Source organism: Saimiri boliviensis, chromosome 8 (assembly GCF_048565385.1).
Source record: "Saimiri boliviensis isolate mSaiBol1 chromosome 8, mSaiBol1.pri, whole genome shotgun sequence".
NCBI classification, from domain to species: domain Eukaryota; kingdom Metazoa; phylum Chordata; class Mammalia; order Primates; family Cebidae; genus Saimiri; species Saimiri boliviensis.
The window spans coordinates 52,641,377-52,665,746 of NC_133456.1; the positions used below are offsets into that span (position 1 = coordinate 52,641,377).

The window sequence follows — 24,370 nt, forward strand, 5'->3', positions numbered from 1 at the left end:
TAATCTGTCCAACATGTCCAAATGCCCACGGATTCTGAATTAGTGGAGTCTGAATTAACGGAATTTTAGGCAGTCTCTCATGGAGAACTACGAGCATTTGAAAACGACCCACTCCAACAGTTTCAAGAACACTCTACAAAAATTACCTCTTCCCTCCCCTTTCCTATTTCTTCTTGTTGTGTTTCAGTTCTGGCATTCAAAGGAAACAGAGGAAGACAGACCCAAACGTATATTCTTAGGACATTTGAATATTTATTGAGAAGCCACAGTTTCCACACTTCCATAACTGTAGGCTTTATATAAGGCAAAAGCAAGATGGATCCACTACTTTACATGGAAAGAAATAGCTCTGCAGCGAACCCCAGGGTTGTGCAGTTACAGATCAAAATGCAATGTACATGACAGATATAAAAAACAGTGTGGAACAAAATAATTTAAATTATGGTTACAATCTACTGAAGGAAATATCCACATCTTATTATAAACACATTTTTAGTCTAGGATTGTAATTTAAATATTCATTTTTTTACATACACAGTTATTGAGACATAAAAGCAAAATAACATTTAAGAGGAGAAAACTTTGACAGAAGACAGTTGTTCTGAACCGTGTGCTTGATGTTAAGTCATGATAGGATTGCCCCCCTTGCTGTGGCAATTAAGAGAATCAATCCATTGGTATGCAGCCATCCTTTTTTTTTTTTTTTTTTTTTTTTTTGCTAATTATATGAGTAAGTGAAAGGATGGGTTAACAAAGACACAAGGGGTTCATTTTTTAGTTTAGGGGAACAGAAAGAATCAAAAGTTGATTATTGGAGACTTGCCTTTTGTTTAAAAAAAATAAAAACACAAAGCAGACCTATGTGTTTTAATTAATTTATTTATGTACTCATTTAATTAACTGGCATCCACATATGTGAAACAAAGAAGTAAATGTACTTGATGTACTCACCCTCACATCCACTTACCATCAATGCACACACAGTACATGAATGAAGCATCATTGATCTTTGCTGATAACAGGGACACACCTAGTGGCTAGACTATGTATTCTCCATGAACAGTATTTAAAGAATGGTGCTTCATATTGCTTGTAAACATATAGACATGGAAATCAGGAAATCAGTGAATACGAAGGTCATTTGCTAATCTTGGTACCACACAGCTAAAATGGCAATTGTATTGATAAACATCTGATGGGCATGGTAGTTGACAGAAAATTCCCTAATGGGTTTCACTAACAGACTAAGGACATGCACTGATTACAGGACTCTGTCCCAGCAGACTCTAGGACCAAATGGTCTAATCGTCTTCTTCATCTTCCTCATCGCTGTCCTTCATGCTGATCCCCTGCAGTCCCCCACCTTCGCTCACCGATGCTGTGGCTTCCTCCACAGTGAGACGGTTCCGGATTGTTTCATAGGTCTTGCTGTTTAAAGTGGAGTCCAGGACCCCTTGCAATCGGAAATCTCTGTATGTTTTCTAAGGAGAGAAATGATAGAGTCATAAGAGAGATCTCATCTCCATGACGGGGAGGGAGAAGGTAAAACGCAGGTATGGGTGTGAGAGCACTGACCTTCAGTTAAATATCATACTTCATGCATTGCCAAATAAAAAGCTACTGCCCTTAGATTTCACTTGTATTGAAATTCACTTGTATTGAGATTCTTTGAATGACAGAAAATGAGAAATAGTGACAGGATAAACTATATTAGATGAGAAAAAGCAAAGAACATAAGCTTGTGTTTATTCAGTTCCATAAAGGGAAATGTTCCATAATTGTTTTGGTTCATTTTTGTGGACGGGTTCTTTCTCTTAGGTTAGTGTAATGTAATATGATAGACAGTGGAAGGGGCTGTAACATATAAATCATGGATTGAGTGATTATGGTATTTTGTGATTTCTGTTGCAGTCTGGTTTTAGTATTTTTGAGTCTTATAACTGCATGAGCTGTACTGATATCCCTCTGTCTCATTCACAAGACAGACATATGTATATTGGTATATGAAACCTATTACAGGCAGCAGCAATTATGAGAAAGATGGAGCACTAATTCCTCATCAATATGTTGCAGGCATGTGACTCATTTCTTATCTCCTTGGGAAAGAACTGTATCTATTCTGTTCACAACTTTATGGTCCAGGGAAGAAATTTGGCTCTTTTTCAAGAACAATGGCTTGGTATTACTGCACCACAAGTTCTTTCTTTGTTCCTTCAGGCGGTTTCTCTCAGATTTCCTTAGGTATCTCAAGGACTGTTTTTCTAGGAATCCTTCAGTGTTAATCGAATATGACCAGAAGCATCTGGCTGTTGCCTACTTCATAATTTTTTTTTAAAAAGGTCTCTCTCTAACTACTACTCTCCCCATCATACTGAATATCATTTTAGCTACTATTTGTCTCTCCTATTGATATAGGAAACTTGCTAAAGGGGTAAGACAAGGAAGGCTAACATACATCAATACCACTCCCATCATTATTTCTATTTTTAATAGTCCATCTAATGCGGTCATGGTAGCAAGAATCACAATGTCAACCCCTCTTGAAGGTCACATGTTGTAATCACTGTAGAGTTAATGAGTGAACTCAGTTTGGCTTAGTGAAGTCCAATAACATAAAAGTAATCTGGTTTAGACATTAAATTAGGTTATTCTCAATCATGCATCAACATGCAAGGCTGGCTGAGAATAGGAAGCTAGACAGCTACTTGTTTTCACTTTGATGGGGAAGGGTAAGAGACTGAGTAAATGTTAGGCATGCTGTGGACCAGATTTCCAGACAATTAACTTAAATTTTTGTACTTTTCAATCATTTGTTCTATTGCCACTTAGAATAACATAATTGTTGCCAGAACATGATGGGGAAAATAAAGGTAAAGGCACTTGAGTATTGTTTCTTTTATTCAAATTTGAGAGTGGCGTGTTTACCAACTAGACTCTCAATGCGTAAGTGCAGAAACCACATCTAGTCATTTTTGAATCCTCCATCTGGTAATATACAAGTAGGGACTCACCTAATATTTATCCAATGTTGGATGAATGAGTAAGTGCTTCTTGAATAATGAATGAATGAATGAATAAAAGAAGTGGCTGTTGATGCAAGAAAGAAAGCCAATTATCCTTGGAAATTTGCCCTGGAGGAGGAGGCCTCTGGGTGATGTTTTTGGTTAAAAGGTTGTGAATTTGGCTTCATAGTTCAGAGTTGTGGCATTAGTTAAGTGGAACCCACTTTTTGCTAAAGTGAAGAGGTTCCTTTGGCAGTGACATTTCTGTATCCCTTCTCTGTGGTTCATATCACATTTTTTTTTTTTTTGGCAAAAGGCTAAGATTAAACCTCTCCTCTGGCTTATATTTTTCCTTCATAAGATACTGCTAATTTCCAACATCAGTCTGGGAATAACAGTAATGGGAAGATAATTTTTAATTATTAAAATTACACCTTCTTTTGATGTCTACCCAATAAGGGTCAAACAGAAAATTTCCCCAAAGTGTATTTATGCACAGAAAATGGAATTCAAGTGGTCAGGTGACTACTTGACTATTAAGCTGGTCCTAAGAAACTGAAGTAAAAAAATGCAAAAATGAGGCTGGGTCCCTAGTCTGAGTGTATACATTCCTTTTTTAAGAGCTGTAACACACTGCTGTCTATAACCTTCCCTGAGCAGATGCTTTGTGAGATCAAATGCAGATAATAATAATTCTTAATTACACACAACGGAACAGCAATTGGTTTGTAAGTCAGCACTGGGTAAAGTGCTGATCCAAAAGAGACTAAGGAACGGGGTGGGGGTGGGGTGCCCAGGAGAGGGTATTGCAGGGACTTTGGGAAAACTGTTAAGAAATAGACATGCAGCTACATTTATCATTAAAATATTTTAAAGGACTCTCTGCTTTGAATGAGATTTTTGCATACGAATATTTTAAAACCCTCTATGGTGAAGCATCAAATGGAAACTGAAATGATCAAAAACGTATTTACCCCCTTCTGTGATCTTATTATTTCATGTAAACCACTCAGATTTCACGCTGAAATAATTATCATTAGTCCAAGGCGCACACACAAGAACAAGGAAAAAAGCTACTTTCAGGGTATGTTATCTCACCTTCATGATCCTTTACATTTGATTGTATACACACACGGTAAGAGGAACTACTTCAATTAACTTTGAGAACAATATTGATTTGCATTCGGATAATAGTCACAGGACATATTTAGAAATGGCTGGGGGTAAATATTTCTATTAAATTAATGGTGGCAAAATTTTATTTAATTAAACCATAAATGAAATTGGCAATTGATGTGATTAACATAATGGCACCAAAAGCCAGTTTTTGAAAGTCTAATGCAAAGGACACCGTGGCCTCTGCAGCATTTTTGCATGGTAAAAACATGAAGTATTTTTCCTCTCTGGAAAAAGATATCAAATTCATTTGTATTAAATTCCTTTTGCTGTCTGAGCAACACATTTATCAGGCATCACAAAACAATTGCATAGGTTTTTCTTGTATGAGATGCTATTTTATATGTAAACTAATATTTGTGGTAAGCAAGCTCTGCAGCTTGCCAATAAGAAGTATTTCAGTAAGCTATTTGCAAAGAAGAGTCATTATTTTTTTTCTTTTACCTTTACCATCCTAATTAGTGTTTTCAACTGATAAATGTGAAGCTGTAAGTCCATCCGGTCCGTCAGCCAGGTGCAGATCACGTTCATGGAGCTGTTGTACCATTGCTGAAAAAAGAGACAAAAGTTCTCCAGCCAACACATCATGGAGCATTTATAGGGCAGAGAGGAAGCAGGCAATGTTTGAGTACCCCACTCTGTTCCAGGAGGAAATAAAACGGTTAACAGAGATGAATGAACATTAATTTATACAAAATTACAAGGTACTGGATACGGGACCAATCTAAGAGAGACCAGTTTGGACTCTGAATCTAATAGAAGTCTTTTATAATAGTCATTTCCTATGTTTCAATTCATAGAGATCATCTTTTGCTCTTCTGATGATCTTTTTTATTGGTTAATTTTATACCAGTTAGATTCAAGATACTGATTATTTTCTAATGTCATTGTTTCTGGTGCCCAGAGAGATAAGAGCTTCTCCACTGGACCAATTGATGTTCTTTGCTACTTACCGTTTGAAAATTCCACACCCTGTCTGCTAGAGTACAATTCTGGGAATTGGGCTGAGCGCCTTAGGAATTTAGGGGCAAGTTTATCTTCATTTACCTGATTGAGGAGTGCTGATCAAGACAATGAATGAGGATTTTTCTTTAAGGGCCAAACTACTCTGGGCAGCTTATTTGCCCTTACATTGGCTGTGCAATCTGTTTTAATCTTAACACCAAAAAATTATGGAAGATGAGAAAAAAAAACCATCTACAAATGAGCTCATTTCAAGCTGTTGAAATCATACTTCCCCTTAAGGGGGTTAAATTTTGCTTCTTGTCTGTGAAAAATGCTTGAAGCTGTGTCACTTTAGACTGCCACCCCTGTGGTGCAGGAAGTCTCTGGTGCAGTATAATTTTGCAGTACTGCTCATATATTCATAAATCTCACTCGGAGACATATGAACAGTGTTATGAAGTGTCAGTATGAAAAAAAAATCTAATCTTTTAAACTTCACCAGGTTTCATTACGCTCTGGCGCTTATACCAAACAATTTACAAATAAAATGAAAAGGTGTGGATGGACCTATATATTTATTTATAGGGCATCTATATGAACTGTGCACAGAAAAGATGCAAAAAAGAAAGACTGGTTAGAGAATTGAGATGATGCATACTCTCATGCTAACCAATACACACGCACATGCACACGCACGCGCACACACACACACACATCGCACACCAGTGGGGATTCGAAAAGCATAAATAAAAACATGTTTCTGATGGTAACTCCACCCTTTCTCACCTAAAGATCATCCAAAATCAGTTTATGCCTAACACTCACAGTTTTTCCGAAGCCTTGTTTCTGACTTAATTTCTTTTAAAAAAAAATTAATTTAGGTTTTTACTTGCAAGGTAGAACTGCCAAGTTTCACCTTGCAAGAAACGACACAGTCTCAGCCATGGCGTACAGAAGCCCTCTTTGCAATCTTTCATTTCGAGGCTCCTTCCTCATCAGAGCCAATTGTGGCTCTCTTTGGAGCCCAGCCGCAACAGAGACCACACTACCCCAATCGAGGCAGCACTGCAGCCTCACAGCCAACTTCTGCTCTTTTAAAGATCATGGAGGCGAAACTGTCAGTTTTAGGAACCTTCTGTCCCTCCCCAGGGAGCAGGAGGGGTAGGAAGTAGGATTTTTTTTTTTTTTTTTTTTTAGATTTACAGTTCACTCCATGGAGGGAAGGTGTTGGCTGGGGTCAAGCTGCTTCAGGCATGGACAGGTTTTCCCCTCTAGGGGTGAGAACATTTTACTGAAAAATTTTTTTTTGGTAGTGGTTGTTGGGGGGTGTTTTTGGCACCTCCTGCCTTGGGATTCTGGAGCTTTCGCTGTCACTGCATCTGGGTTTGTTAAGAAGGGGTGCCGGGACAGGGTGATCACTGGGTCACTGGTATTTCTGCAGCCCTCCCTTACTCCTAGCAACTGGGGGCTCTCTTGTGGTAGCCTCAGGCCTCAAACTCCACATTTACTGGCTGTAGCTGACATGTAATCGGGGGTGGGGGGGCTTAAAAGATCTATTTTGAGAGCCACAATCAACCTCCCCTTACCTCCAGCCTTCTGGGATTAGAAGATGACCTTCAAGCAATCCTGGCAACCTCCTGGCCAAACCTACCATTCCAGGGTCTCATGATGGGTACATCTCAGGGACACAAAAGAGGAGTGTGGCACTCTGGCTTCTAGGCAGAGGTGGCATTTTGCTTTGGCTGTGACAACAGGCAAACCGGCGCTGGCTTATATCACTGCCAGCAAGCCTTGTGCAACATGCCTTTTTCTCTTTGCTGAGAGACGTGCCACCTTTCGGGGGAAAAAAAAAATAACGCAACCCCCTGCCACCCCTCCATTTTATGTAAGCAGTTCCCACTCCTGTAAATGGCTTTTGGATAGTAGAAAAATAAAAATAAAAATAAAAAGGTAGGAGACTATCAACAATCTTGCTCGGCTGCTGAAAGGGTAGGGAGGTAGAAACTTCATACAGCAATGGATCACTGCATCACACGCAGCCTCCCACCCCAGGAGAACAAGAAAGCCCTGGAACATCCATGCTTTCCTTCCTGGATCTCACATCTAGCAAAAGAAGTGTAAAAAATGTATGATGCCCCATTGGCTACACATTTAAAGAGGCAAAAGGGAGTAAGTCACTCCTTTCCAAACCTTATGCTCAGGAGATGAAATTGGAGGCACTTTTGGATGCAGCACAGCGCTAACTTGGTTTTTCCAGAAAGGCGCTTCAAGGCATTTGGATGTCGGAAAAAGCAGGAGGCACTGCCTTCTAGAACTTTAAAATGTTAGAGGTACAGGGATCTTCCACGTTATCTGTTGCAGAGGAGGAAACAATGGCCCAGAGAGGTGAAGCGACTTGCCCAAGGTGACACAGTGAGTGCCTTCAGAAGCAGCAGCTCTCCAGGATAGAAACTGTATTGAAAAGAGCGGACTGCCTTCTGTTCCTCCTCCCTAAGGGATGGAGTAGTGTGTTTGCTGGTCATGACAGCCGATCTTGCACACGTCTTCCCAACTTCACATTTAGGGATATCACATTGATAGGTAGAAATAGGCCTTCATGGGGGTTTTTCATCATGGGAATTGGCAAATGCCACCACCAGGGCTTTCTCCCTCCCGGGAAGCCAGTCATTAAACATTTATCAGCACAATCCTCAGTGCCTGGGTGGTTCTGCTCTTCCTCACAAGGGTTCACAGTGCACATAAATCGGGTTTGCTTTATTTGAGATGGATGGGAATACGGCAGATTTGTTCTGATTCTTCAAAAGAGGAAATAAATAAAATATTTTAAGTTCTCCCCATTTTGTTTAGTTCTTGGTTGAGATATACCTTTTCCAGAGCTACCCTAGCACCTGGGCACTAACTTGTTGGTAAAATAGACTCTACGTCTGTAGAAAAAAGAATTGTGGGCTGACACATACTAAGTATTCAAGTGCAATTTCGATTTCTTTACTGCCTCACGCCAGTTCAAGTGTATTAATTTGAAGCTTGCTAAATAAAGCTACTTTAATCCTAAAAAAGCACTAAAGACAGAAAACCCCCAACAGCCTGGGCACCTTTAAAATATGCCCTCTGGTGATAATTCTGTGAAGGTTTTGAACTTGTCACCCAAAAGGATGCCCCTTATAGGCGACAGCAGGGCCCTTGGAAAGGTGGGGACTTCTTCAGTGGCTGAATTGGATCTGAAGGCTCTATTTAAAAGGAGCTGGAAGGCTGATCTAAAAATTTGTCATTTAATCCTTCCTTCTTTCCACATTTATTGGTTAAGGGCACAGGTCCTAATACCCACCTGCGTTTGTGATCTTGGGCAAGTTACTTATGTTCTCAGAGACTCAGTTTCCTGATGAAACTGGGGACTGACTAGCTTTTTTCTGATGAATAAATGAAATCATGCTCGTAAAGCACTCACGACAGCATTTGGCACATGATAAAGCCTGAATCAATGTTAGCTACCACCGCCTTCATCACCTCTACCACCACCTCCACCACTGCAATAATCATCGTCATCAACATCATCATCATCATTATCTTTCTCCTCTTCCTCTCTCAACCTAAAAGATTCCAAAAAACAAGGGAGAAAGCAGAACACATTACCAGGGAAAGCCCTGTGGTGGTGAAGAAAATTATTCCCACTGGAATATTTCTGGAATTGTATGCATGCCTTACAGGACACACAAGTAGCTCCTTAACCACGCAATTGTGTTGTAAAGTTTTCTGGTAGATCATTACCCAAACTTTGGGTTCATAAAGCACATTTTAAACTATATTGACCCAGATTTAAGTCTTGAATTAAAAAGATTCATACACAGAGTGAGTGATTTCTCAAACCCTGTGGGGTGAATTGCAGCTTCAACCTATGTCGGCTACTTACTGGCTGGGTAACCTCAAGGAAATTACTTAACACTCTGACCCTCAGTCTCCTCTTGGGGTTAATACGAGTACTCACTTCATGGGATTACTGTGAGCATTAAAAGAAATCATTTATGTGGAGTGCCTAGCAGAGTGAGTGTCACATAGTAAGGACTCCATAAAATGTGCCCTCTGTTGTTATTCCTCTCAGAAACATCATGGATATACTATCTTTGTTTGTTTGTTTTTTTTATGAGAGAGTCCTGCTCTGTGTTCAAGCTGGAGTGCAGTGGCATGATCTTGGCTAACTGCAACCTGCATCTCCCAGGTTCAAGTGATTCTCTTGCCTTAGGCTCCTGAGTAGTTAGGACTATAGGCACCAACCACCAGGTCCAGCTAATTTTTTCTATTTGTAGTAGAGATGAGGTTTTGCCATGTTGGCCAGGCTGGTCTTGAACTCCTGACTTCAGGTGATCTGCCCATTTCGGTGGCCTCCCAAAGTGCTGGGAGTACAGGCATGAGCCACCACACCTGGTCCATGGACATACTTCTAATATATAACAGAAAGACATTGTTTTGATCTTCCCTTTCTAGTAGAAGCTTAGATCATTAATATCCTGATGCACTTGGGTCACCCATTCTGCCCTACAAACATAGTTACTTCATGTAGAGAAATCCTTCAACATGAAATGTTTCTTCTCTAACATTTGGGTTCACTAAGGCCAGGATTAGGATGAGGCAGTGAGGCAGGGTTGTAGAAGTGCAGGATCAGATCCTGTCTTTAATTAAAATTTTGATATTTCAGTCATCATGGATTTTTTATTTTTGCACGAATTTTGATTTTAAAGAAATGTTGAGGCCGGGCTCGGTGGCTCAAGCCTGTAATCCCAGCACTTTGGGAGGCCGAGGCGGGTGGATCACGAGGTCGAGAGATCGAGACCATCTTGGTCAACATAGTGAAACCCCGTCTCTACTAAAAATACAAAAAACTAGCTGGGCGTGGTGGCGCGTGCCTGTAATCCCAGCTACTTAGGAGGCTGAGGCAGGAGAATTGCCTGAGCCCAGGAGGCAGAGGTTGCGGTGAGCCGAGATCGCGCCATTGCACTCCAGCCTGGGTAACGAGAGCGAAACTCCGTCTCAAAAAAAAAAAAAAAAATGTTGTATTAAAGTCTTATCTTGATTACTATATTTTTTGACTCTCCCTTAAATTTTGTGATCGAAAAGTGGCTCATTTTCCTCTTCCTAGTCCCACTCTTGGGTTGACTGTTCCTCCGGAAAGTTTATGCCCTGGAAAGGATGCAGGTTTTGAGAGACAAGATGAGTAATTAACACCTTATTGGACAGTATAGGATTAACAGAAAATGGGCTTTCATTTAGCTCTGGATAATATCTAATCAGCTATATAGAGTATTGCTACAATGATTGCTATTGCAGTTATGTCTTCTGTCATCATAGCCACCTCCATTTACATGAGTCTTAATTCCTGACCCCCAACAGCTTGATGTTAATTTGATATCCTAAAAAGACATTTTACTGTTAATGGTACATTTGTTTTCAGAACAAGCCATATATCACAGATGAATGGCAGTGGAAACAAGGAACAGTGGCTGAGAGGAGATAGAACCACTCACTGTATTTTCATACTCACTTGTCACAAGGATAATTTGTCCCTTTAACTTACACAAACACTGTCAGACCAGACTATTCCATAGGACTTAAGAGTCTAGTGTTTTCAGCAAAGTACTACTTTGTACAGGATTCTTAATACACACCCATATGCGCTCACGTGCATGTACAATTCATAAAAATCATTGCCTACTCATTGAACATGGAGCCTTTTTAATGTGCAGGGAATGCACGAAATATATTACAAGTATTATATAGTTTAGTCATTGAATTGAACTCAAGATGTTGACACTATTAACAGCCTCGCTTTGTAGATGAGAGGCAAGAAAGCGAGGCAAGGGCATTGATAGGTCACACAAGCAGCCGATGGTCACAGAACTATTAGTGGTGGGACAAGTTTCAAGTTGGTTATTTACCACAAAATCTGTATAAGTTGTTTGCATTCAATTGGTACTTTATAAAAGTAATGGATTGGTTAAACAGAAACTGCTCTAGCCCTAGGTGTCCCTAGAGCAAATTCACTGAGCTCTGAAGTTCTCAAAGAAGTGTGGGGGTAGGGCAATGCTGTCGAACCTGTTTTTCTCAGAGCCTGAACTTGGCTTGGTGTTGAAAAGATTCTACATTTCATGAGCATAGAAAGTTGCTAAGGAGACTGTGGGGACTCAGGGGCATCCCCATGGAAAACCACTAACCACTCAACAGCCTTAAGAATTGATAGATGAGACACAACCATTGCTGACTCTTAAGAGAAATGATTAGAAAAAAGATGAATAAGGCTTAAGGCTACCACTTGTTAACTAGCATTGACATATTTTTTTCTTCTCTCTATCATCCTACCTCCAATTCTTATTTTATTTTCAGTTGGTAACTCATCAATTGCTAGTGGGAGAAACTAGAAAAGTTGCCTTCATCACAATGATTGAATATTCCTAACAGAATTTCAGAGATAGAAAAGCTATATAACATGGATCAAAATTTCCGAAAAATCACATATCACACGCTTTAAAATTTTTAGTGAAGACGGAGAGCAAAATGGTAGAGCCTTTTTGTGTCAAGGGAAAAAACGGTGTCATATGAAATTAAAGATGTCATCAGCAAGCACTAGGAGAGAAGAATTTTAGGCAAAGTCACAAATTCAGTGAAAATAGTTTAGTCCAAACTCAATTCTTCCTGTGTTGCTTTTTTCTTCACAGGAAAATTTTATTGAAGTATAACACACATACTGTAGTTTTAGCAACACACACACACACACACACACACACACACACACTCCCAGCAAGACATGTTGCCCCATGCCTATAAGTAAGGGAAATAGCCCAATATCATAAAAATGAGCTCTTTAAAAAAATGGTGTTTAGCCTAAGAACCAATAACCATAACTACACGCAAACACACTTCTTTACACACCTTTTGTGATTGAAAACTTGTGACTCAGTCCAATATATCTCCATCCTGAGTGACTGCTGAAATTCACTAGGAACTGAGTTCTGTTAGTTCATTTCTGAACATGTATTTCCTTTGAAACTGGCAGGTTCAAGCCATGTTTATATTAGGAAGACAAAGCATTAAATGCCTAGGCAGTTCATGTCTAAATTCTCAACAGTGCTGTAATTAAATCTTTATCATTATCCATAGTTTCACTTCACAGATGAGGAAACAGAGACTCAGAAGCAAAGTGGTCTAGCAGCTAGCAAGAGATGGAGCATCAACTTAAAATTCTGAGAGGTCCTGTGGCTAAAAAAAAAAAAAAGTCCCAGACCACTTGTGTTTGATCCTGACAAATTCCTAAACCTCCTATGCCTCAGTTTTCTCATCTGGTAAGTGGAGATAATCATAAAACCTACTTAGGATTAAATGAGTTATTTATGTGCCGAGTGCTTACAACAGGTAATTTGGTAACTGCTTGGTAACCAGTGGGTGTTTTTGAACTGAATGCTGGAGGATTTTTATCTTTTCTTGGAAAAGTTCTCTTTCTCTAACCCAACACAGCCACACCTCAGAGAAACTGGCACAGCGTCTTGCCTAGAGGGGCTAATGAAATAACATTTTGTTTGTTGGCAAAGAGTCAAAGAGGAAGGTAATACTTTGACCACGCCCATGTGACTAAGTTCTTAATTTTGTTTTGGTGACAAAAGTGAACTATTATATGTTAAGGGAAAAAAACCCCTACAACCTATTTAAATTGCTGTATTGAAATACTGTAATGAAATAGTTTATGTTTGAAGTTTTTAATGCGTATTCTTCCTTACAAGTTGGGTAATTTAAGCACATGTGAAAAGCATCATTCAGGGTTTCTTCACACTTCCACAAAAGTCCCCATAGCTTCCTTAACCTAAGCCAAAATTTCACAGCCCCCTGGGTCTCTCAGGTCTAAGGATCACTGGGGATCTGGTTGTATTTGGTGTTCTAATCAAAGATTCACAGAGGGTCTAACAAAACAACCCTGGCACGTTCGAGCCATCTATGCCAAGTGGGCAAAGCACTAAAGGGCCGCACACAGTCCATAGCAAGTTTCCAGATTTCTCAAAGCTCCCCAAGGGCTGAACAAATACTTTCTAAAAGGGCATATCACCCAAATGCATTCAAAAACCAGTACACCATTGAAAGATACAAACTTCTGCCTTGAGTGTTGCTATAATTCAGGATTTCATCCTTCAAAAGCAACTGCTCTTAAAAATGGGTATTTCCCAGTCACAGCTTTAGGATGCGCAGCTAACAGCATAAGGTTATAACTAGACACCGAAGCTCTAATCAGACACCAAAATGAGAGGATACAGATAATCAGAATGACCTTCCTAGGTGCCCTAAGAGTTATTTTAAGTTGAGGGTAGAATTTTTTTTTTTACATCCATATTTCTTTGGATACCTAAAAAGCCATCCCACTGAAGTTTTTACAAAGCTATCAGTGCCTTGGCTCTTCAGGATGGCTGAGTCCTAAAGTCTGGATGGCATCTCCCTGAGGACTCACTGTTGGAGGAGTCTGAGACAACATGGTACCACCACAGTTTCAGAGACTATGGCTTTCTATAACTTGCTGCTGAGAGAATTCAGCTTTGCCTTTAGCCTTTTCTCATAAGGAAGATATAATGCAAAAGGCAAAATAATGTAAAGATATATTTAATTTGTTACTGCTTAAAATGTTTGCTGCTTTTATAAGAAGGTATAAGGAATTTAGCATTTGGGAACATTATTTTAACCCCTTTAGGAAGGTCCTAAATATCTTGATTTTTCATTAAAATAAGCAGTTATCTATTCATGACCAAATTTCAAGTCTCTAAAATGTGGAAAAATGTTCAACAATAAGTAATTCTTTAGCATCAAAATTTCAAATGAATGATTAAAGGTATAAATCCATATATGGACTCCTGACTGAATGCATTGCAGCCTTCTAACCCAAGTCAGTCCTGTTGCATGGGGGAAATTTCAAGGGGAGGTAAGAGTCCAGAGGATCCTTTCTAAAAGCAAATCAAACAGTGGAGTTTAATCCAAAGCTTAGCTTACATTAAAAATCTAGGGGTCTCTCTCTGGAAGATACATCTTGTGGGGATTTTTTTAGCTAGCCAAAGCCTGAATACAAATAAGCATATTGCTTCTGAATCAATCTGATTGAAACCCAACAAGTCACAAAATCCCCCTTTGTCCTACCCAATCCCATGTTTCAATATGGTGGGTGGTCATCAGTGAGGAGGTGTGATAGTCTCAGAAAGGCTATCCTTCCTAATAATCATAAGATATTGCTAGAAATGGTGTACCTTCTTCAAATGAGAAAACCAAGCCAAAGTTCAACTCATTGATATCAACTGAAAGACACAAAGACGTAAGATGGGGAAGCAGAGGCACTGTTGTGACTTTTCAGTTAGGATCACTACCTCCTACCCAAAAGCAAATAACACTCTTCCAGTTTCCACAACCTGAGTAAGTGCAATGATACTTACTCAAAAGAGGGACTTTTGAGTATAGATACAACTCCACTTTTGACTACAGATGCAAAAAAAAAAAAAAATTGAAAGCAGGATCTGGAAGAGACATTCCCACATTCATGTTCATAGCAGTTTTATTCACAACAGCTGGAAGGTAGAAGCAACTCAAGTATCCATCCGAGGATGAGTGGATAAACAAAATGTGGTGGATGTATACAATATAATATTATTCAGCCTTAACAATGAAGGAAATGCTGTCACATGCTGCAGTAGAGATAACCCTTGAAGACATGACGCTAAGTGCAATAAGTCCGTCATGAAAACATAAATACTGTATGATTCTACTTACATGAGGTATCTAGAACAGTCAAATTCATAGAAACAGAAAGTAGAGCAGTGTTGCCAGGGGCTAAGGGGAGGGGGAAATGGGAATTGTTTAATGGGTAGAGAGTTTCGGTTTTGCAAGATGAAATGACATCTAGAGATCGGCTGCACAACACTAGGAATCTATTTAATACGATTGCACTATACACTTAGCAATGGTTTAGACAGTACATTTGTTCTTATGTGCTTCTATGACAATTAAAAAGAAGATAGAAAAAAATCACTTCCCATACTTAAAACGAAACCATGAAACTTTGCCTAAGAACAGATATGTAGCAATGTACATATTCTAATCTGACACTCAACCATACTTTTAAAAAGCAAAAAAAAAAAAAAAAAAAAAAAAATTCTTTGTAAGATGAGTGTGGTTGTTTCATTTAATCCCAGGACTGAGGCAATATCTCAAACTCTCAAGGCTCCACAGAGTTTTGAGATGATGAAGAACAAAGAACAAATCTGGTAGCATTTGCTCAGTCATTTATTTGGTTTATTTAAAACATGCCACGGGGCCAACATTTCTAAATCTGTGAAATAGAATTAAATGAAACCCAGAGATGAGAACTGAGAATCCTCATAGAGGACTGGGTCCACACAAGAAAATGATGCATTTTTCGCACTGCGTACCACGTCACCTCATATGTTTTCACTGAGACTCCCCTGTCTCTTGTCAACCAGCCCTGCTCCAATTTTCCAAGCACAGATCTGCTCAAGCAATGCTCAGCCCTGAGACCCCAGTTGCCCAAAAGGGCAACAGCTCTCCATCCAGGATCACTCCCACCGCAACAGACTTATTAAGGTTTGGAATGTGTGTTCAGGAAGCCCTTTTTTAGGAAACAATTAAGTAGAATTAGGCTAATAATGCAAGGCAGGCAAAGCTTTTGCCCTTTGCTGAAAAATAACTCCTACGTGGAACAGTTATACTAATAAAAATCATGTATTTCTTAAATGCCTCAAAATGATCTTTGCACCAAGCTCAGCAATTAACACTACCCCACTGAGGAGCATTTATTCCCCAGGCTTGGGAGGATTAATCTCCCTGTTCGCCCAACCAATGTCTTCTGTTGGTGAAAATACAGTGTGAGGCTTTGGGGTCTGGGAATAGAAATTTCTGCAAGTGGGAATTTTGCAGGAGGTTTAATTCCCTTCTCATCTCAGAGGGTGGCAAGGTGGGAAGGAAGGGCTGGGAGCCCCCCACCAGGCCCAAAGAGAGGCCACACCAAACTCTTTTCGGGCCTACCTGTTCTTGACCTCCAGGGAGGATGGGAAGGCCTTTCTTCAAGGGGCCTGGGCCTTGTCTACTGAGGGATTGTTCCCAGCACCCCCAAAACCACTCTCCCCATCAAAGTAGCCATTCCTGGGCCTTCCTCTGGGCCAGAAGCAATAGATACCCCAGCTCCAAGCCTGGGCAGGAAGTGACCGCTGGGCAAAAGCGGGACACAGACCCTCCCGTCTGATGCTTTGTCTCCTTGACAACACCCCAGCTGGTGGCCCGAGGCACAGGCTTAATTTCTTTTCTTTCTCTGCCCACCCTCCCCGCCCCATACTTCTTTCCCTCTTTCCCTACACGCAAACGTACGACATCCAACATAAAGTTGCCGAAATAGCAATCTTGTCTCTGAATATATAAATTGCAAAAATTGATATGAATAAATCTGCAAGTAGCACACTGATTGTGGCACATTTTATCAAAAAACGGCGCTCGGTTGCTCGGTGGCTGGGGAGGGGGTTGGTGTCATTACACATACAGAAAAACATCTGCAAACTCCCAGTTTCTTTACTTAGAACTGAATGGAGGCATGACCTCCTGTTCCTTGCCATGAACCCTGAGTTCACACTCATATTTTACATGTTACAGGAAGCCACAGCTCGCCCCAGGGGTGCTGCAAACAGACACGCAGAAGCCAGATGTAGGCCCCCCCCACCCCCACTCCTTAATGCACCTGAAGAAGCCGGCAACTCGACATTCAAAAGCTGACATGCTCGTAGCTTAAGGTCACTTCAGATTTTGTAAAGAGGAGGACAAAACCAGGAATGCTTCTAGGGCTGGGCTGTCAGCGGGGAGGCAGAGGGATTACAAGAAACCTGTGACTCTGCCTCTTTCTGCCTTTGCTGGTAGTTTTTTTGTGTGTGAACAAGTGCCATACAACAGATTGAGCCTCGTATAAAGGCCTGAGACTGTGCAAGGGTTCCCTGCTGGGCCTCAGCTGTGCTTGCAATTAGCAATAGGCACGGAGTGATTATTGTTGGGGTAGCGGATGGCAATGCGAAGTGACAAGTTTTATGGGGGAAGTTGGGAGTGGGGATGCTCTGCAAGTTTCTCTTTCTTTTTTCTTTCCTTTTTTTCTTGTTCTGCAAAATACCCTTCCTTGGGAGGCTGCAACCTCCTGTTTCAGTGAAAGCTATTTTTCTCTTTCCCTCATCATTCAAAAGAGTCTTAACAAAATTGTTGAAAGAATATTTTTCTCAGTGCTTCAGAATGCGGGTTTTCTAGGTCAGAGCTTCCTTGCTGCCCTATTTAATGTCAGAAATACCCATTTGCCTCAAATTAGCAGAGAGCTTGGAGTTGAGGGCAGGAGATTAAGCATACAAAATTACTCAGCAGGTGACAGTGGGGTGGATTTGGGGGTTGAGAAGTCTTTAAAACTGACTACAAGACATTATATACTTCTGACAAAAGAACATAGTAATCCTACCTGCTTGCTTTAACCACTGTTGTTTGCCTATTATTATGTGCTTTAATGCTCATGAGAGCAAAACTATTGCTGATACTACTCAATTACCATAGTAACTCACACCAGTGACCTCTTATCACAGGGCTCCCAGCCCAGCTGAACCAATCCAGAGAGTTTGTGTCTTTTTATTTATTTAAACGGTGACATATATTTGGACTGGAAAGCTCCAAATAGAGTCTACTCCTCTCTTTGCCTAGGATAAGAACTTGTTTTGAAATTCTGAGTAAGGGCCTTTCATCTTTTGATTCTGAGGTGGTTCGGAAGTTTATGGATTTGAGGCCATGGAATGCCTTCAAAAACATGAAGACACCGAACAATGCCCAATAAAAAGAAAGGAACATGTGTGCATTAGAGACCAGCAGCCTCCCAGCTGCAGAAAAAGTTATGTTTCCTACTTGGCTCTCCAGCTATGGTCTCACAAAGTTTGGTAGGAGGAAAACTGGAGGTGCTTCCTGGGGCAGCATTGCTATCTTATCCTATCAGTGGACTAAATACCAACAAGACACAACGACTACTCAGAGGGATTTAACTCTAAGTTTTACAAAGGAACTAAAAGTGACATCAGTATACATTTTGTTTGTTTGTTTGTTTGAGACAGGGTCTTACTCTGTCATCACCCAGGCTGCTGTTACCCAGGCTGGAGTGTAGTGGTGCGATCAAGGCTCAAGGCAGCTTCAACCTCCCTGGACTCAGGTGATCCTCCCACCTCAGCCTCCCAAGCAGCTATGCCACAGGCATGTACCACCACGCCTGGCTAAGCATACATTTTTCTAACTGCATTTTTCTCTGGCCTGTGAATATTTATGTGCATACGGTATGCTGTACTCTGCATACTATTGGCGATTCAGATTGGTTGTGCTACGTTAGCATATTAAACTCTCTGAGAAGTCCTGTAGTAGAGAAGTCCATTTAACTTAGTTTTTCTGACAAAATAACTATTCTTTTTTTTTTAGACAGAGTCTTACTCTGTCGCCCAGGCTGGAGTACAGCGGCACAACCTCAGCTCACTGCAACCTGTGCTTCCCAGGTTCAAGTGGTTCTTGTGTTTCAGATTCCTGAGTTGATGGGATTACAGGTGAGTGCCACCCCACCTGGCTAATTTTTGTATTTTTAGTAGAGATGGGGTTTCACTGTGTTGGCCAAGTTGGTCTTGAACTCCTTGCCTCAAGTGATCCACCCGCCTTGGCTTCCAAAAGTGTTGGGATCACAGGCATGAGCCATTGCGATTCTTCCAGAGACACTCATTAAATTCTCTCAGGATGTTTATGTCTCATTGAATCTGATTTGGAAAAAGGTTCTATAGGGACATTGATAATATTACAATGGCTTACACCTGTAATGCCAGCACTTCGGAAGGCTGAGGCAGGAGGACTACTTGAGGTCAGGAGTTTCAAGGCTGCAGTGAACTATGATTGCACCACCGCACTCCAGCCTGGGTAACAAAGTGAAACTCTGTCTCTAAAAAAAAGTAAAAAAAAAAATAAAATAAAAATAAAATCCCCAAAAAACTAACAGTAATAATAATAAAAGTAGGCAGGGAATAGTGACATGTGCTTATAGTCTCAGCTACTTGGGAGTCTCAGGGGGAGGATCACTAGAGCCCAGGAATTTAAGGCCAGCCTGGGCAATAAGTGAGATCCTAGTATCTTAAAAAAAAAAAAAAAAAAAGATAGAAAATATTTAGTGAGCACTTATTATGTATCAGGCACTGTTCTAGCCAGTTTATGACTCCTCCTAACAACCTTAAGAAGTAATGACTTTTTAAATCCTATTTTAAGTTTCCATAATATATAATATTTATATAAATTTGTTCTTTATGAAAAAGGAAGAAAAAGAAATGTAATCTCATATGTAATCAATTGGCTTTTAATTTTTATGGTACTTTCCTTGCTTCTGAGCCTTCAGAGATTGTGAAGCCCATGGGTTCTATGATTTCTTTTTCTTTTTCTTTTTTTTTTTTTTTGAGACGGAGTTTCGCTCTTGTTACCCAGGCTGGAGTGCAATGGCACGATCTCAGCTCACCACAACCTCCGCCTCCTGGGTTCAGGCAATTCTCCTGTCTCAGCCTCCTGAGTAGCTGGGATTACAGGCATGCACCACCATGCCCAGCTAATTTTTTTGTATTTTTAGTAGAGACGGGGTTTCACTGTGTTGACCAGGATGGTCTCGATCTCCTGACCTCATGATCCACCTGCCTCAGCCTCCCAAAGTGCTGGGATTACAGGCTTGAGCCACCGCGCCCGGCTTTTTTTTTTTTTTTTTTTTTTTTACACAGGGTCTTTGTCACCCAGGCTGGAGTGCAATCTCAGCTCACTGCAGCCTCAACCACCCAAGCTCCAGTGATCCTCCCGCCTCAGCCTCCCAGGTAGCTGGGACTACAGGCGTGCAACACCATGCCCTAATTTTTTTTTTGGTATTTTTTGTAGAGATGGGATTTCACCACGTTTCCCAGGTTGGTCTCAAACTTCTGAGCTTAAGTGATCCACCAGCCTGAGCCTCCCAAAGTGCTGGGATTATAGGCGTGAGCCACCAAGCCCAGTAGATAAACAATGTTTCTATAACTCCATGAATGCCCTATTAATATCAAGTTAAATGAAGAGGAAAGAACCTTCAAAACCCTCCCACCTTTGAACTCAACGTACCCAAGTATCAAAACATACCTTGCCCCCTCTATCTCTTCTGATTAGCCGCCAAGGCCCTGCTGCCTTGAAAGAAAGAATCGAACTTAGATGTCAAAATCAGATCTGTGCTTATCTGTATAACTTCTGAAACTGCCGAGTGTCTAAGAAATTAAATAAAAATTTAACCAGTGGTCAAATCCTGAATGAAAAATGGAACATGGGCCAGACACCCGCTGTTCTAGTAGCCCTGACTCAACCGCAGGACTGATCACAGCGAAATCAGGAAAATTCGATTTTGTGACACGTTACATAGAAAAGTTTTGTAGCAAACATCAGAAGCTGACGCCTTACTTTCTGCAAGCAAACAGGGGAACTGTGATAGGTAAGAGAAAAGGAATTGCTCTCTTATGTACCTGAATTTCTCAGTTCCGACCATTTCTTTCTTCAAGAGACATAAATAACGAGCCCAATGTGATTAAGCCCCAATCAATTTCTAACCAAGCCTCGTATGCCACCTGGGTTTCCCAGGGCAGGTGTGCAGTTTGGGCATTAACAAACTGACCATTGTTAACAATACCTTTTACTGGGGCCTATTTTTCTCTGGATATGTTGGGGGATTTATTCATAGGCCTCCTGTGCATTGAGAAAATGGACCCCCATGCCTTCAGCCTCCATCCTCTCAAAGGAAATTCCTGTTTTGGGAAAACGTATAGAGACAATCTGAATTTGCACTTTCAAGTCATCTCAACCATTTAAAGCTCAATTGTATAAAAAACGAAATTCCAGTTTGGGTGGCACATCCTACCACCCATTATCCATGTGAGCAGTGTGAATAATTTATCTGAAAACTATTCTCTGATATGCATACAAGAACTTAAGATGGAGGAGAAGGATTCAGCGTATGAACTGAATTCAGATTGTTCACGAACAGCATCTGCCCACTCCCCTGATCGCTTCTTAGGTATGGGAACTGCATTTAGAGTGAACTGCATTAATTCGCAAGCAGATTGACGTAAGCAACTGAATAAGAAATTTGCATACCATATAGAAATGATTATAGAAATCATACTCTAAAATAAGGATTGTAACTCATGTACAGAACGGAAAGATAAAGTGGAGTGCCAACTTTGCCTTCTTAAAACAGGGTTGGTTAATCATATTAGGGCTAATTCCATAATTTGCACACATTAAACTTTCTAGAGTCATGAATCATTAGAGTTTTGTGAGCCAAAGTTGAAGTTCTTACTTAGGAAAATTCAAATTGAGTTTAGGGAGCTGGTTTCCTGGGCTGAGACGATTTTCCTCATTACTCTGTATATATATAAAAAAAAAACAACCATGGTCTACGTATGCACATAATTTCCAGGCTATTACATGGAAAAGATTCAGGTGAATAGGTAAATGGAATGCTTTATGTCAAACCACACAGCTGGTTTCCAAGTAGATAATGAAAGGACACAAATATACCACCTAGAAGGTACTGTCTGGAATCCCAGAATTTGAAGACAATAAGACCCAACAACTCTAACTGGGTTAAGAACACGTTCCAAAGTCCTCCAAGCAGTTTTGAAACTAGATCTATGTCAATTCAGTGAACATGAGCTCTTTGGGGAATGATTTCTCATAAGCAAAGAGCATGATCTTTTTAGGAGCTGGATGTGACATTGAGCGGTTCCCTAAAAGCAGTCAACAAACAAGGCCTGGGTGCAGGGACAATACTCAGATGGTGGTCCAGGAGCTGGGAGGGGTGTTGGGTTTCAGAAGAGAAGGCAGAGCAGCACAAAGGCTGGAGAAGGGAAGATGGCAGCAGACAGGCGAGAGCAGGGCGGACAGCCCGGGAGGATGGAGACGGCATCTTCATTTCCTGGGAGGAAACACTGGGGTGTCCATAGTGACTGCCCCATTAAGGGAGTCCAGAAAACAGGTTCTGATGCCTGGGGCCCAGGCATTAGGAAAATAAAGACAAAGTGCTGCTTTTTCAAAGTTAACATGTGTTTTCACCGTGTACAGCTGGGTTCTGCCTCCAATGGCGCCCTTTCCTTTTGCTTTATTTTTACTCTCAGGAAATCATATTCCCCTCTTGCTACTTCTCACTGAATATGACTCTATTTTTTTTTTCTCTTTATGGGAGGGAGAAAACACGCACACGCACGCACACACACACACACACCCCACACACACTTGCCAGATCACTTACCCAAACCTTACCCCGGGGAGCCAGCCATTTCATTTCTGTAAAAGGCACAAACCTCAGACCATTGTCCTTATACAAGATACACATTCAACATGCTGGGTGCCCTCGATAGCTACAGATGGTTTGGGATCCACCAGCCAGGAGGCAAGAAGTCTGCGTCAGGTCCCCCATTGAAGTGTTCAGATGGGTCTAGGGCCTGAGCACAGAGAGTTAAACCATAAATTAGCCATGAGTTAATATGTGAGGCCTGGATTACTCTGCCTTGCCGTCAATGCTTCCCGTCCACAAGGCTCCCTCCCCTTTCCTCCCCACACCCCCCCCCACCCTTTTGAGGTGACAGAATAAGAAATTAAACACTTGTGGGTTCATTCGAAAGAGTGAATGAAATTGAATAAGCTCTCAGTACTTGAGGCGCACAGCGAGCGCCTGAATGGGGCAAACCTCCTAAGTTGAATGGAGTGTCTTTTGGGACCAATTTGTCTCTTTTCACTCTTTATTCTTCCCTTTTTGCTGACAGATGTACAAAGGCGGAACTGCGCCGTGCAGCTTATCCGCATGCACCCACAGCAGCTGTCACTTTTGTCGAGCAAGTTAATCAAGCAAATGCCACCATATCCCACTTTCTATAAGGAACAACATGTTATAGACAGTAGTCTTGCTAGAAAGAGACTTTATTTTAACTTTGATTGGCTTGGTTCCCCCACCCCTCCCGATGCTTCCCCTTTTTCCCCCCAGAGGGGGGGAAGGGGGAACTTTGCCCAAGCCAAGGATTTGGCCATGACAATGTCAGATTTCATAATAATATTGTGTGTGAGGCTGGAGACGCATTTGGAGTTCTTTCCTAGGGACGGAGGGATGCCCCAGGTCTGGGTTTTTTTGGAGTGTGCTATTGTTTGTGCTGGACTGTTAGGCTGCATGTCTCAAGTTATAAAAAGAAAAGCCGAGGGCAGAAAATAGTATTACGCCACGAATGTCTTGGATTAATTTTATTCTTTTTTCCTTTGTAAAGCAGGTTGTGTTATTTACATATTTCTTTTGATAAGCCTTCTTGCCTGGCCAAGCTTACAAAGACTGTGCTAAATACATAATAGCATTTCTTTGTGTATCTTCTTGTTAGTGAGTTCTTTAAGTTGAATGCCCAAATTTATTTCTAATGTGCACCAACAAATGCAAGCAGGCCTCCATTTCTCTAATTCTGTGTAAGCCAAGTGGGGAGCCTTTACAAGAATTCCCTCACGTCCACATCCACTTACCCTTCTGCCTCAGTTACCACTATTCGGTGGTGTTCAGAAACCACAGGCAAGAGTGAACTTCATTAAACAGTACGCAGTGCTGACCTCAGCCACTGCCCCTGAGCCCTCAACCTGAATGCCAAAACCAGATATATTTTGAATAAACAAACTCTTTAGAAACAATGCATATAGACCACTTCCCAATGACCAAGGGATTTGCCACTTTTAAGAGTTGGCTAACAGCTGACGATCTATCTGGTAAGCTCTTAAGTTTCAAGAGAAAAAACAACGCTCTTTTTTATTTTCTCTTTCCTTTCTTTCTCTTTCCTCTCTCTTTCTTTTCTGTTTTTTCTTCCTTCCTTCCTTCCTTTTCTCTTTCATCACCTTGTCACATTGTTTAGTGTAAGCTTTGGTCAGAAATAAGAAAGGACTTTGGTGATACCTGATCACAAATTTTCGTATTACTGACATCTTAGGCATTATTGGATAATGACCACCTAATGATTTAGTTGCAACTCCATTTCTATTATGCACAGATTGTATAACCATGTTATTCTATAATTGCAGATTACTCACCTCCCCTCTCCATAAAGTATTGCTAATCTGAAACCTCATAGTGCCATTGAAAACTTAGCTATGTGGGTAGCTTTAAA

The 24,370-nt window shown here is 40.9% G+C and overlaps 1 protein-coding gene across 15 annotated transcripts in view; it reads right to left on the reverse strand.

Annotated features, from left to right (window-relative positions):
• Positions 1-232: 232 nt before the first annotated feature.
• The window catches only part of CADPS (calcium dependent secretion activator), a 473,986-nt gene continuing 449,848 nt past the window's right edge, over positions 233-24,370 (reverse strand). For all 15 annotated transcript variants that reach the window (XM_074404483.1, XM_074404482.1, XM_074404481.1 and 12 more), the window contains 2 exons: positions 4,623-4,727; positions 233-1,481 (listed from right to left, as the gene is read on the reverse strand). In XM_074404483.1, the coding sequence (XP_074260584.1) occupies positions 1,302-1,481; positions 4,623-4,727 (285 nt within the window). In that variant the 3' untranslated portion in view covers positions 233-1,301. The remainder of the gene's footprint in view (positions 1,482-4,622; positions 4,728-24,370) is intronic.